Source organism: Elephas maximus, chromosome 13 (genome assembly GCF_024166365.1).
Source record: "Elephas maximus indicus isolate mEleMax1 chromosome 13, mEleMax1 primary haplotype, whole genome shotgun sequence".
Lineage (NCBI taxonomy): Eukaryota > Metazoa > Chordata > Mammalia > Proboscidea > Elephantidae > Elephas > Elephas maximus.
Genome location: NC_064831.1, coordinates 62,249,725 through 62,262,400, shown reverse-complemented (window position 1 = coordinate 62,262,400; position 12,676 = coordinate 62,249,725). Strand labels below are relative to the sequence as shown.

Here is a 12,676-nt window from a genome sequence, read left to right as displayed (position 1 = left end):
ACATATGCCCTCCCCCCACTCCCTGCCCCCCTTGTTTCCGATTCTTGTATGTATGTGAACCTTTTGTGGTCTACTAAATCTTTTACTATTTGTCTAGCCATTTTTTATTGCCCTCTGTCCGTTGCATAGTCTTTTTTCCCACTCTTTGTTCTTATAAATTCATGACTTTTTTACTTGTCATGTTAGTGGTATTTCAACTGGGAACTGAGGCAAACAACTGAGTTCAATCTGTCATGGAGGCTTAGCAGGCTTCCCTTAAGCAGAGGCTGAGTAGTTTATTTACGATTGTGGCTTATTTAAGAATGTGGAATTAGTCCGAGTGGAGCTAGCGAGCCGAGTGGTTGTGTGATTGCGTCCAGGAGACTGATACCACTTGCAGCATGGCTGACCAACTGACTGAAGAGCAGATCGCAGACTTCAAAGAAGCCTTTTCACTATTTGACAAGGATGGTGATGGAACTATAACAACAAAGGAATTGGGAACTGTAATGAGCTCTCTTGGGCAGAATCCCACAGAAGCAGAATTACAGGACATGATTAATGAAGTAGACACTGATGGTAATGGCACGATTGACTTCCTGGAATTTCTGACAATGATGGCAAGAAAAATGAAAGACACAGACAGTGAAGAAGAAATTAGAGAAGCATTCCGTGTGTTCGATAAGGATGGCAATGGCTATATCAGTGCAGCGGAGCTTCGCCATTGATGACAAACCTTGGCGAGAAGTTAACAGATGAAGAGGTTGATGAAATGATCAGGGAAGCAGACATTGACGGTGATGGTCAAGTAAACTATGAAGAGTTTGTACAAATGATGACAGCAAAGTGAAGATGTTGTACAGAATGTGTTAAATTTCTTGTACAAAATTGTTTATTTGCCTTTTCTTTGTAACTTATCTGTAAAAGGTTTCCCCCTGCTGTCAGAAGAATATGCATGTGTAGTAATTAGGACTCTACTCCTCCATGTTTTCTTCCCTTATCTTACTGTCATTGTCCTGAAACCTTATTTTAGAAAATTGATCAAGTAATATGTTGCATGTGGCTTACTCTGGATATAGCTAAGCCCTTCTGCACATCTAAACTTAGGTGGAGTTGGTCAAATGAGGGAACATCTGGGTTATGCCTTTTTTTTTTTAAGTAGTTTTCTTTAGGAACTGTCAGCATGTTGTTGTTGAAGTGTGGAGTTGTAACTCTGCGTGGACTATGGACAGTCAACAATATGTACTCAAAGTTGCACTACTGCAAAACAAGTGTATTATTCAGGTACTCGTACACTATTCTTTTGTACTGCTGGTCCTGTACCAGAAAGTTTCTTTTATTGTTACTTGCTTTTTAAACTTTGTTTAGCCACTTAAAGGATCTGCTTATGGCACAGTTTGCCTCAAATCCATTCCAAGTTGTATATTTGTTTTCCAATAAAAAAATTACAATGTTAAAAAAAAAAAAAGAATGTGATCACAGAAATGAGGGACACCAGAATACATTATCTGTCAAGTTGGACACTGGTTGCTCCATCCCTTAAGACCAAAAGGCCTTATGACTTGTGTCTCAGGACAACCTTTCTGCCTCAGAGAAGGAAAAAGGAAAGGTTTATTCATTGCTCCAAGAGTTGCCTGCCCCACGTGGTTATACATGTGTGAGTGCTGAGCAGATGTTTACAGCAAACAGGAGGGCAAGTGTCTGAGTATGAAATTAGGTACTTTCAGTAGCATCTGTTTGAAACTGGACCAAGTGTCTCTGGGAACTAGACACAGCACTGTTTGCAGCAGTAATGGCTAGAATAAGTTAAGACTGAGAGGATTTGAAATGGTCCATAAGAAGTATCCAGTGTACATGTTTAGAGGAAAACTCTTATTCCTTTTCTTTTTTTAAATAATATTTTATTGTGTTTAGGGTGAATGTTCACACAGAAGATTAAGTTCCTGTTTAACAATTTCTACAGAAATTATTCAGTGGTATTGGTTACATTTTTCACAATGTGTCATTCCATTCTGCTTGTACCATTTCCAGTACTCTAGTCTCCCTGCCTCCTTGCCTCCTTGTCTTTGCTTTCAGGTAATTTTTCACCATTTGGTCTCATACAGATGATTTTTTTTTTTTTAAGGAGCTCATTATTCATGGGTAATATTCTTTATTTTATAAGCCAGTCTGCTATTTAGTTAAAAGGTGACCTCAAGGGATAATTTCACTTTAAGGTTTAAAGAATATTTTAGGGTGATAGTCTCAGGGAATCCTCTAGTCTCAACTAGTCTAGTAAGTCTGGAGTTTTTAAGAATTTGACTTCTGTTCCACATTTTTCTCCCATTATATCAGGATCCATCTATGATGGTCCTGATCAGAATTGTCGGTAGTGGTAGCTGGGCTCCATCTAGTTCTTCTGGTCTCAGGGTAGATGAGGCCATGATTCGTGTAGACAGTCACATAGACTGCTTTCTTCTCTGAGTTGTTCGTTTCCATCTTTCTCCCTTGTTCCGGATGAGCAGAGACCAGTAGTTGTTTCTCAGGTGGCTGCTCCTAAGCTTTTATGACTCCGGACGCTACCCACCACATTGGGTTGTAGAACATACATTTTATGAACGATATTATGCCAGTTAACTGAGTTGTCCCATGAGACTATGGTCTTAAGCCTTCAAACCCAGAAAACCAATCTCCTGAGGTATGTGATTATGTCTAAGAAGTGTCAGTAACTGTGTCCCCTGTGTTGTTTATTATATGATACATGCATACACATACCTGTATGTACATATGGCTATAGCTTCATCTGTCTGTGCACACATATGCACCCACATATTCACACTCACATATATGGCTATGTATATATTTGTGTCACTATACAAACATTTTTTTGGTTGTTGTTGGCGTCCTTTTCTTTTCAAAATTAATGTGGTATTTTGATACAAGAGAATATATAAAACATGCATGTAAGTTAGAAGTATGCCAACAAAATGAACCTACCACCTAAATACAGAACCAGAAGATTACTGATACTGCCACAACCACCTTTGTATTACTTTCTGATCATCCCCTACCTCCCTCCCCACAGGTAACTGCTGTCCTTAATTCTATGATTATCATTCCCTTACTCTAAAAAAAAAAAAAAAAGTTTTGTAATGAATGTATCTTTTTTAAAGTAATAAATTATTTAGCTTTGCTAGTTTTGGGACTTCATACACATACTAGTATGTAGTCTCCTGTGACTTTTTTTCACTCAAAAATATGCATCTAAGATTCCACCATCATGTTACATGAAGTTTCTTCATTTTCATTGCTGTATAAAATTACAAGGCATAACTATAGTACAGTTGGTTTGTCTATTCTCCTGTCAGTGGATATGTGGGTGGTTAGCAGATTTTTTTCATTTAAAAGTGATGCTGCTTTAAATATTCTCATATCAGTCTTTTGTTTCACTTGTTATTAAATCTCTGGGGCATAAATTTATTAGTGGAACTGTTGCCTTATTGTAGTTAAAATTTGTATTCACCTGCTTATTAGTGATCTTGAATACCTTTATACATACTTCATGGTCATTTGTGTATCTTCTTGAAATGCCTTTGTTTGTTTACTCATTTTTCCTTTTTTTTAAGTATTTTTTGTAAATTTTAGGTACTAGTCCCATTTCAGTTCTATGTTATAAATATGTTCTCCCAATTTGTAGCTTATCTTTTCACCTGTGTTTTATTGACTATGCAAAGGCATTCGACTGTGTGGATTGTAACAAATTTCGGGGAGTGGGAATTCCAGAACAGTTAATTGTGCTCATGAGGAGCCTGTACATAGCTATATATAGATACGTATATATATTAGTTTGTCGTTTTAACTGTTTTTGCATGTACCATTCCTTGATATTAGTTATATTCACCGTGTTGTACAACCATCGCCACCGTCCATTTTCAAAAGCTTTTTATTATCCCAAACAGAAACTCAGTACCCCTTAAGCAATAACTCGCCATTTTCCTCTTCTGACCCCTAGGAACCACTAATAAACTTTTGTCTGTCCATTTTCCTATTCTAGATATTTCATTTAAGTGGCATTATATGTAATCTTTTGAGATTAATTTTTTTCACTTAGAATAATGCACCTGAGATCCATCCAGGTTGTTGAATCTATCAACAGTTCATTTTTTTTTTTATTGCTTAGTAATCCTTTTTTCTTACTGTGTTTTAGATGAGGGCTTACAGAGCAAATTAGTTTCTCATTAAACAATGAATACATATATTGTTTTGTGACATTGTTTGCCACCCCCATGACATGTCAACACTCTCTCCTTCTCGACCTTGAGTTCCCCATTACCAGCTTTCCTGTCCCCACTTGCCTTCTGGTCCTTGCCCCTGGGCTGGTGTGCCTATTTAGTCTCATTTTGTTTTATGGGCTTGTCTAATCTTTGGCTGAAGGATGACCCTCAGGAGTGACTTCAGTACTGAGTTAAAAGGAACTCTGGGGGCCGTACTGTCAGGGTTTCTCCAGTCTCTGTCAGACCAGTAAGTCTGTTTTTTTATGTGTGTGTATGTGAGTTAGAATTTTGTTCTACATTTTTCTGCAGCTCTGTCTGGGACCCTCTATTGTGATTCCTGTCAGAGAAGTCAGTGGTGGTAGCTGGACACCATCTAGTTGTGTGGGACTCAGTCTGGTGGAGGCTGTGGTAGTTGTGGTCCATTAGTCCTTTTGACTAATCTTTCCCTTTGTCTTTAGTTTTCATCGTTCTCTTTTACTCCAGATGGGGTGAGACCAGTGGAGTATCTTAGATGGCTGCTCACAAGCTTTTACGACCTCAGATGCTACTCGTTAAAATAGGATGTAGAACATTTTTTTTGTAAACCGTGTTATGCCAATTGAGCAAAATGTTCCCTGAGACCATGGTCCCCCAGCTCTTAGCCCAGTAATTCAGTCCCTCAGGAAGTTTGGATGTGTCTATGAAGCTTCCATGACCTTGCTTTGGTCAAGCTGTGCTGGCTTCCCAGTATTGTGTACTGTCTTACCCTTCACTGTAGTTACCACTTATCCATTGTCTACTTAGTGTTTTTCTTTCCCTACCCTTCCCCTCCTTCATAACCATCAAAGATTGTTTCTTTTTGTGTGTAAATATTTTCATGAGCTTTTATTGTAGTGGTCTCATACAGTATTTGTCCCTTTGCGATTGACTGATTTCACTCAGCATAATGCCCTATACATTCACCCATGTTTTAAGATGATTCACAAATTCATCATTGTTCTTTATCTTTGCATAGTATTCCATTATGTGTATGTATCATAGTTTGTTAATCCATTTATCTTTTGATGGGCACTTTGGTTGTTCCCATCTTTTTGCTATTGTCAATAATGCTGCAGTGAGCATGGGTGTGCATATGTCTAGTCATGTGATGGCTCTCATTTCTCTAGGGTATATTCTTAGGAGTGGGATTGCTGGATCATATGGTACTTCTGTTTCTAGCTTTTAAAAGAAGTGCCATATCGCTTTCCAAAATGGTTATTCCATTTTGCATTCCAACAGCAGTGCATAAGAGTTCCAGTCCCCCATAGCATCTCCGACATTTGTTGTCTGTTTTTTTGATTCGTGCCAGTAATGTAGGGGTGAGATCAGATCTCACTGTGGTTTTGATTTGTGTTTCCCTTATGTTAATAGCTAGTGACCGTGAGCATTTCCTCATGTGTCTGTTAGCCACCTGAGTATCTTCTTTGGTGAAGTGTCTGTTCATATCCTTTGCCCATTTTTTCATTGGATTATTTATCTTTTTGTGGTAGAGGTCTTGGATTTTCCGGTGGATTTCAGAGGTTAGACCTTTGTCGGATTTGTCATAGCCAAATTTTTTTTCTCAGTCTGTAGGTTCTCTTCTTATAATTTTGGTGAACTCTTTCAATGAGCACATAAGATTCCACTTACCTAGCTTATCTTCTGGTGTTTGTGTATTGTTAGTAATGGTTTATATCCTGTTAAAGTCATGTATTAGGGCCTCTAGAGTTGACCCTATTTCTTGTTCTGTGATATTTATAGTTTTTGGTTTTATATTTAGGCCTTTGATCCATTTGAATTAGTTTTTGTGTATGGTGTGAGGTATGGATTTTGTTTTTTGCAGATGGACATTCAGTTTTGCCAGCATCATTTGTTAAAAGACTGTCTTTTCCCATTTAATAGTCTTTGGGCCTTTGTTGAAGATCAGGTGACTGTAAGGGGATGTATTTACATCTGGGTTCTCACCTCTGTTCAATTGTTCAGTGTGTCTGTCGTATCAGTACCAGGCTGTTCTGATTACTGTAGCTGTATAGTAGGTTCTGAGGTCAGGTAGTGCGAGTCCTCCTCCTTTATTCTTCTTCAGTAGTGCTTTACTTATCTGGGGCCTCTTCCCTTTCTGTATAAAGTTAATGTTTAGTTTTTCCATCTCTTTAAGGAATGCTATTGGTATTTGGATCAGGATTATGTTGTATTTGTAGATTGCTTTGGGTAGAATTGACATTTTCACGATGTGTTGAGTCTACCAATCCATGAACATGGTATGTTTTTCCATTTACGTAGGTCTCTTTTGGTTTCTTGGAGTTGTGTTTTATAGTTTTCTGCATATAGGTCTATTACATCCCTGGTTAGATTTTTTCCTAAGTTTTTTTTTTTTTTCTTTTTTAGAGGTTATTATAAATGGTATTGTTTTCCTGATTTCCGTTTCGTAGTTGTCTTTATTGGTGTGTAGAAATCGAACTGATTTTTGTTTGTTTATCTTGCATCCTGCTACTCTTCTGAATCTATTAGTTCCAGTAATTTTCTTGTGGAGTCTTTTGGATTTTCTATATATAATATCATATCATCCACAAATAGGGCAGTTTTATTCTTCCTTACCAATGTGGATGCCCTTTATTTCTTTTTCTTGCCTTATTCTGGCTAGGATTTCCTATTGCTGAGTAATCTTTAACTATCTTTTAATTGTGTTGTCATCTTCTTATTGAGTTATAAGAGTTCTTTACGTATTCTGGGTACAAGCCCCTTATCAGATACTTGATTTGAAAATATTTTCTCTTAGTCTGTGTTGTCTTTTCACTTTCTTGGGTGATATTGTTTGAAGTGCAAAAGTTTTTAAATTTTTTTGAAGTTCAATTTTTCTTTTTTTGCTTGTGCTTTTGTTGTCATATTTAAGAAACCATTGCCTAAGCCAAAGTTTTGAAGAAATACTTGGTACCACCAACTCTGGAGCCTGTTGGGAGTTGGGTAGAGTAAATAAGGTTGCTTCTAAACTTACCTAGCAGCCATTTTAGGATTGCTTTCTCAGGTTTACTACTCATTCATTTGCCTTCCATATTTCAAAATGTATTGCTGTTGTTTTTTAGCACATTCTCTTTATTCTAATGTGTTTATTCCTTAAAAATTATTTTATTAGTGTTTATGGGGTTTCTGGAGGGATCCAAATATATATTCGATCTGCCATCTTTACCTGGAAAGTTTTCCATTGACTTTTTTTTTTTAATATTAAGAAAATTTTATTGTTGAGAATATACACAGCAGAACATACACCAATTTAATAATTACTACATGTACAGTTCAGTGACATTACATTCTTTAAATTGTGCAGCCATTCTGACCGACCTTTTCCAAATAGTTCCTGTCCCATTAATATAACCTCACTGCCCCCTAAGGTTATTATCTAATTTTTCAAGTTGCTGTTGTCAGTTTGATGCCATATTGATAGATCTTAAAAGAGCTCAAGGCAGACATTCTTTACGAGTTAAGCTAATCTATCGTTTAGTTTTAAGAAGACTTCCGGGGATATTTTTGGTTTAAAGCTTAAAGGTTATCTCAGGGCAGTAATATTGGGGTTTCCTTCAGCCTCCATGGCTCCAGGAAGTCTGGATTTCATGAGAATTTGAAATTCTGTTCTGCATTTTCTTTTCCCATTAACTTTTTATATTGTGATCACTGATAATTTTAATTTGGTTTTTGCTGGCTTTGTAGTTTTTCTAAAATATAACTTTCATGCTTAAAGTTTCATGTATTTCAGCAGCTGAGAGAGTGTGCCCTGATTTCTTAATGAACTAAAGGAAATTTTACTTTTTTTTTTTTTTTTTTAAAGTGATAAATTTGATATTACCTGGAATGGCAGAACAGGGATCCGGCAAAGCAGACTATCAAGTGGTAACTCCTTGCTTGATAAAGATGGGATATTTGCTAATTCCACTAGCAGCAAACTCCTGGAGAGAGCCCATGGAATTCTCACGTTAGTATGCTATCAGTAATGTGGATTTTAATGACTGGTTTAAATTTCCTGACTGAGGAGGGAGATAGTAAAGCATCATTTTTGTAAGTAGAGTTTTGAGAGACTCAAGACTCAAAAGTACTTAGTGAATATTTAGAGCTATGATTCTCATGCATTATTTAAGCTATTTTTTTCACATTACCAAATGTATTATGGTTGGATAATACTGTTACGGAGATGACTCTTTATTGCTCTTTGACAGACCCTACTCCCAGAGAGAGGAAAATATTAGCTCTTTTGAGGGTTCCCAGTCTTTATTGCAATTCTTTAATTCTGGCAATTCTAACAAATTGGGAGGGGAAATCCCCTATGAATTGTGAATGGGACCATATGTAGTGGTATATGGCACTTACTCAAGCCTGCCATTCCTCGTAACATGGTTGTAGAATTGGTTAGAGGACATAAATATAACCATGCATGGTGGATCAGTAAGAAGTTCTTAGCTACCTATTCATCAGCATATTCCAGACGCTTCTCAAGCATACTTTTTTGACTACTTCCTATGAGTGTGACTGAATTGGACTCCTTAATCTCTGTCCAGGTTATTGCTTAATAGTATTAATAGGCTCAGTTTATGTAGGACTTGCTATACTCCAGAAGTACACATTAACTCATTTACTCTTTAAAACAGCTCTAAGAGGTAGGTAGTATTATAGTCTTCATTTTTTGTTATTACGTAATAAAACTGAGGCTTAGAGAGGTTAAAGTCATACGTTAGTAGGTATAGAGCTTAGGTCCAAGCCCATAGCTTTCTGACTTTCTAGCCCATGTTCATAAATTTATTCCCTCTTTTTATAACCTAAAATCAAAGCAAAAACAAACCAACAAAAAAAGAGTTAATTTAAGCATATTGGAATTGTGAGTAGAAAAAAAAAGTGGAAGAGAACTTTTAATTTCAAAATAGATCATAAGTTCTATTGAAAAGAACATTTTTAAAAATCATGATATTAGACATCTCATTTGAAGTCTCAAAATGACAGAAATAAAGCTCTGTAGGTACAAGAAAACAGAGCCCCACTAACATCTAAAGGAAAATGAGACTATAACTTAGGATGTACAACGTTACATTACTGATCACCAGGTTGACTGTACTTATACCTATATTACAGGACAGGCGTCTCTTTGCACCCTTTTTTCCCATGCATCCTTCCTTCTCAAAGATACCTGTTTGGTTGAAGGAGGTTGTTTTCATGTAGAGGACCTACATTCTTGGAAACTGGTATATAGTCTATTAAGAAGAGACCTTGAAATTATTCATCCGTACAATAGTTTTTTCTAATGTGTTATGTTTATCTCTCTAGGAGAAACAAAAACTTTAAACCCAAGCCTGTCCTTCCAAAGGTGAGTATTATGAAAAACCGTTTTTTTTTAGGAGTTTCCTTTTACATATTATTTTGTACTACTCATGCAAATCTTTTTAAACCAAAGGCAAGAATACCTTCTTTATATCCAAAATAGGGATTCATGGTATGTATTCAGGTGAGTCCGTTTTTTAATGGATTTAATGTTTGAAAAGCTTCTGAATATAAATATAAAATTTTATGGAGTTACTACCTCTTTGTTTAAGATCTTTTCATTTCCCCCTGAGCCAGGTTAAGATAAAATTTTCAGTGCTACCTGATTTTAAAATAATTTCTAATTAGTATTTACCCAACCCCCGTCATCTATAGCACGGGGTGGCAAAGTTTTTCTGTAAAGGGCCAGGTAGTTGGGTTTTGGAGGCCTGTGGTGTCTGTTGTAAGTGCTCAGTTCTGTTGCAGCACAGTGCAGCCATCGAGAATATGTAACCAAATGAATGTGGCTGTATTCCAGTCAAATTTCACTTATAGACACTGGAATTTTAATATATAGTTTTTTTACATTGTCATGAAATATTACTCTCTTATAAATTTTATTTCAACCACATACAGTGTATACAAACAGTGGGCAGAATTTGGCCCACAGGCCATAGTTTGTAGAATGCAGTCTGCATTGATTATGCAGGGATGGCATTACAAAAATACTTCCTGAATTTACTAAAGAAAGAAAAATCTTAATGGGATGCACTTAATGTTTTCTCTTGTACACTTCAAAAGAAGGAATCCTATCACTTAAAACCTTGTTAATAAACTTGATTTTAAAGTTTCAAAGGAATTGACAAAGAACTTTTGTTAACCTGTGATTATCTAGTTGAAGAAACAAAAAATAAATCTGTCTTTACTAATCCTTCTGCTTAAGTCACCCTATGTTTCCAAAGAAAATTTAATGCCCTTTTGATGTAATTTCTAGTAGTCGTAAAGACTGGTTGAAGCCACAAAGTACAAATTAAATTTATTTGAATGGCTTGTAATTATGTTCTTATTATGAAAATGATACTGTGTACAAACAAAGGGACAAAGATAGATACCACATTTGTTATCAAACATGTTTTATCTGTTCTTCCTCTCTTCCTTCACTGTGTCTTTAGTGTTTTAGTATTTGAGTGCTATCTATGGGCCTAGTTATTTGCACTGTTCTTTTCATCCTGCTCAAATGATAACTTCCCACTAAACTTCACATGAATATGTTAGATACATCTGAAATAAATAATTTCATTCATTCACAGACATCCTATCTATTTTTATAGTAAATGTAGCTTTAAAAAAAATTATTTTAGCTTGTGTTGTAGAATCTGGTACACGCATACACACATTATGTATGTATTTCCTATTACATAGATATTAGGCTTTGGAGTCAAGCTGACCTACATTCAAATTATGGATCTTTTACTTGCTTTGTAGTTTTTGGAGAATGTTCTCTAACTTCTCTTAACTCTCTCTCCTCATCTGTAACGAGGGGATAATATGTTACTTTTGAGATAATATATGTTTGGTACATAGTTAGCAGCTCAGTACATAATTTCTTCTTTTGTATTTCCTACCAGAAAGTTCAGAGTTGAATTTGTTATTTATCTGTATATGTGTGTGTATGTGTAATGTATGTCTGTATACACACACAGTCATGTATATATCTCCAGGACACATGGTTTATTTAATAACCTCACTTGTAATCTCACTGTCCTACCCTTATTTAAATATGCTTCATTTTTTCTAATTACGCTTTTACTTGTTTTTTTTTTAAATTACACTTCAGATGAAGGCAAGAAAAGTATATATTAATTAAAAAAAAAAATAGAAGAAAGTGGCAGCTCCTGTATCCTCATTGACCACGGTCATTTGCTAAATAAAATATTTCTGTTGCACTAAGTTACATTAAATTAGCATTATATATGATATGGAAAGAGGCAGGAGGCAGCAGAAGTGTTGCCTGTGCTTTTTTTTTTCCTCCCTTTTTTGTGAGATCTTCAGCCTCTTTCCAACCTTACCATGTGAAGCATTATTGCATGCAGTCTTAGCATTTTTCTAGCTGCTGGAAATAAGATTCATTCATCAGTATTGAGGACACCTCTAGTATCTCATTTTATTGGTATAAGTAGGATTCAGAGTGTTTTATTTTTATTACAGTTGTAAATAATCATAGGCAAATATTTAATAAATATGATCTTCCGTTAGCTCTTGGCCCTCTAGTAAGATAGCTCTTTTAATAGCACTTTCTGTATTCTTTCAGAATTTACTCCCTTTCATAGTTCAAAACTATCATTTCTATTAAATCTGCCTTTCTAACCTGACCTATCTTTTAAGTTCTAGTCTTTTACGGACAGTTCCCTTGTTGTACATTTATACCTTGATACTCAACTGGTGTCTTTTTATAAGCCCAATAAACCGAACAGAGAAGATGGAATGAAGAAAATAGATAATGAACAGAAGACCTAAGAAAGAAATTAACTCTACATAGCTTTTCCTCTAGATCTATGGACCTCATTCTAGTTCTAGATTTCTGTCACGTCATGCTTGGGCTACTACAGCTGTCATTTAAGGAGTGACACTTGAGTGAATTCATCCCCCCTTTGCTCCCTCAGCCTCCCATTTTCTACTGTATTCTGTTCTGTTTTGTCTCTTGTCTCTTGCCCCATTTTATCTTCTCCATAAATCTTAAATGTCTCTCAAATTATCATTTATTTTTTAATGTCCTTGTAGCCTGTTTCCTTCTACTTGAATGTGATTTATCCCTAACACGTAGACTAGTGCCTGATCTGTAGTAATCACTCTGAGTATTTGTTGATCGATGTGGTCATGCTGAGCTTTATAGGCAGAGGTCTGGTCTCCAGCTGCTGAGAAAAGCATTGCCTAAGAATCACTAGTTGCTGTAAAACTTAAACCAAAAGTATCTTCTGAAGTTGTCTTAAAACCAAGCAATAGTTTAGCTTAACTAGTCAAAAATGTCTGCCTTGAGCCTTATGCTCTTTGAAGGACTATCTGTATGGGATCAAAGTGACAAACGCGACTTGAAAGGTTAGATAGAAACCTCGGAGGGCAGAAGGTTTATGTTAACGGGGGGAGGAACAGATTAGAAAAAGAAGGTGAGA

At 36.0% G+C, this 12,676-nt stretch overlaps 1 protein-coding gene and 1 pseudogene across 11 annotated transcripts in view; both read left to right on the top strand.

Annotated features, from left to right (window-relative positions):
* MYO9A (myosin IXA) overlaps positions 1-12,676 on the top strand; it is a 250,999-nt gene that overhangs the window by 150,294 nt on the left and 88,029 nt on the right. For all 11 annotated transcript variants that reach the window (XM_049852703.1, XM_049852700.1, XM_049852694.1 and 8 more), the window contains 2 exons: positions 8,050-8,193; positions 9,534-9,573. In XM_049852703.1, coding sequence (XP_049708660.1) covers positions 8,050-8,193; positions 9,534-9,573 — 184 coding nt within the window. The remainder of the gene's footprint in view (positions 1-8,049; positions 8,194-9,533; positions 9,574-12,676) is intronic.
* Positions 195-3,196, top strand: LOC126057239 (calmodulin-1-like; annotated as a pseudogene).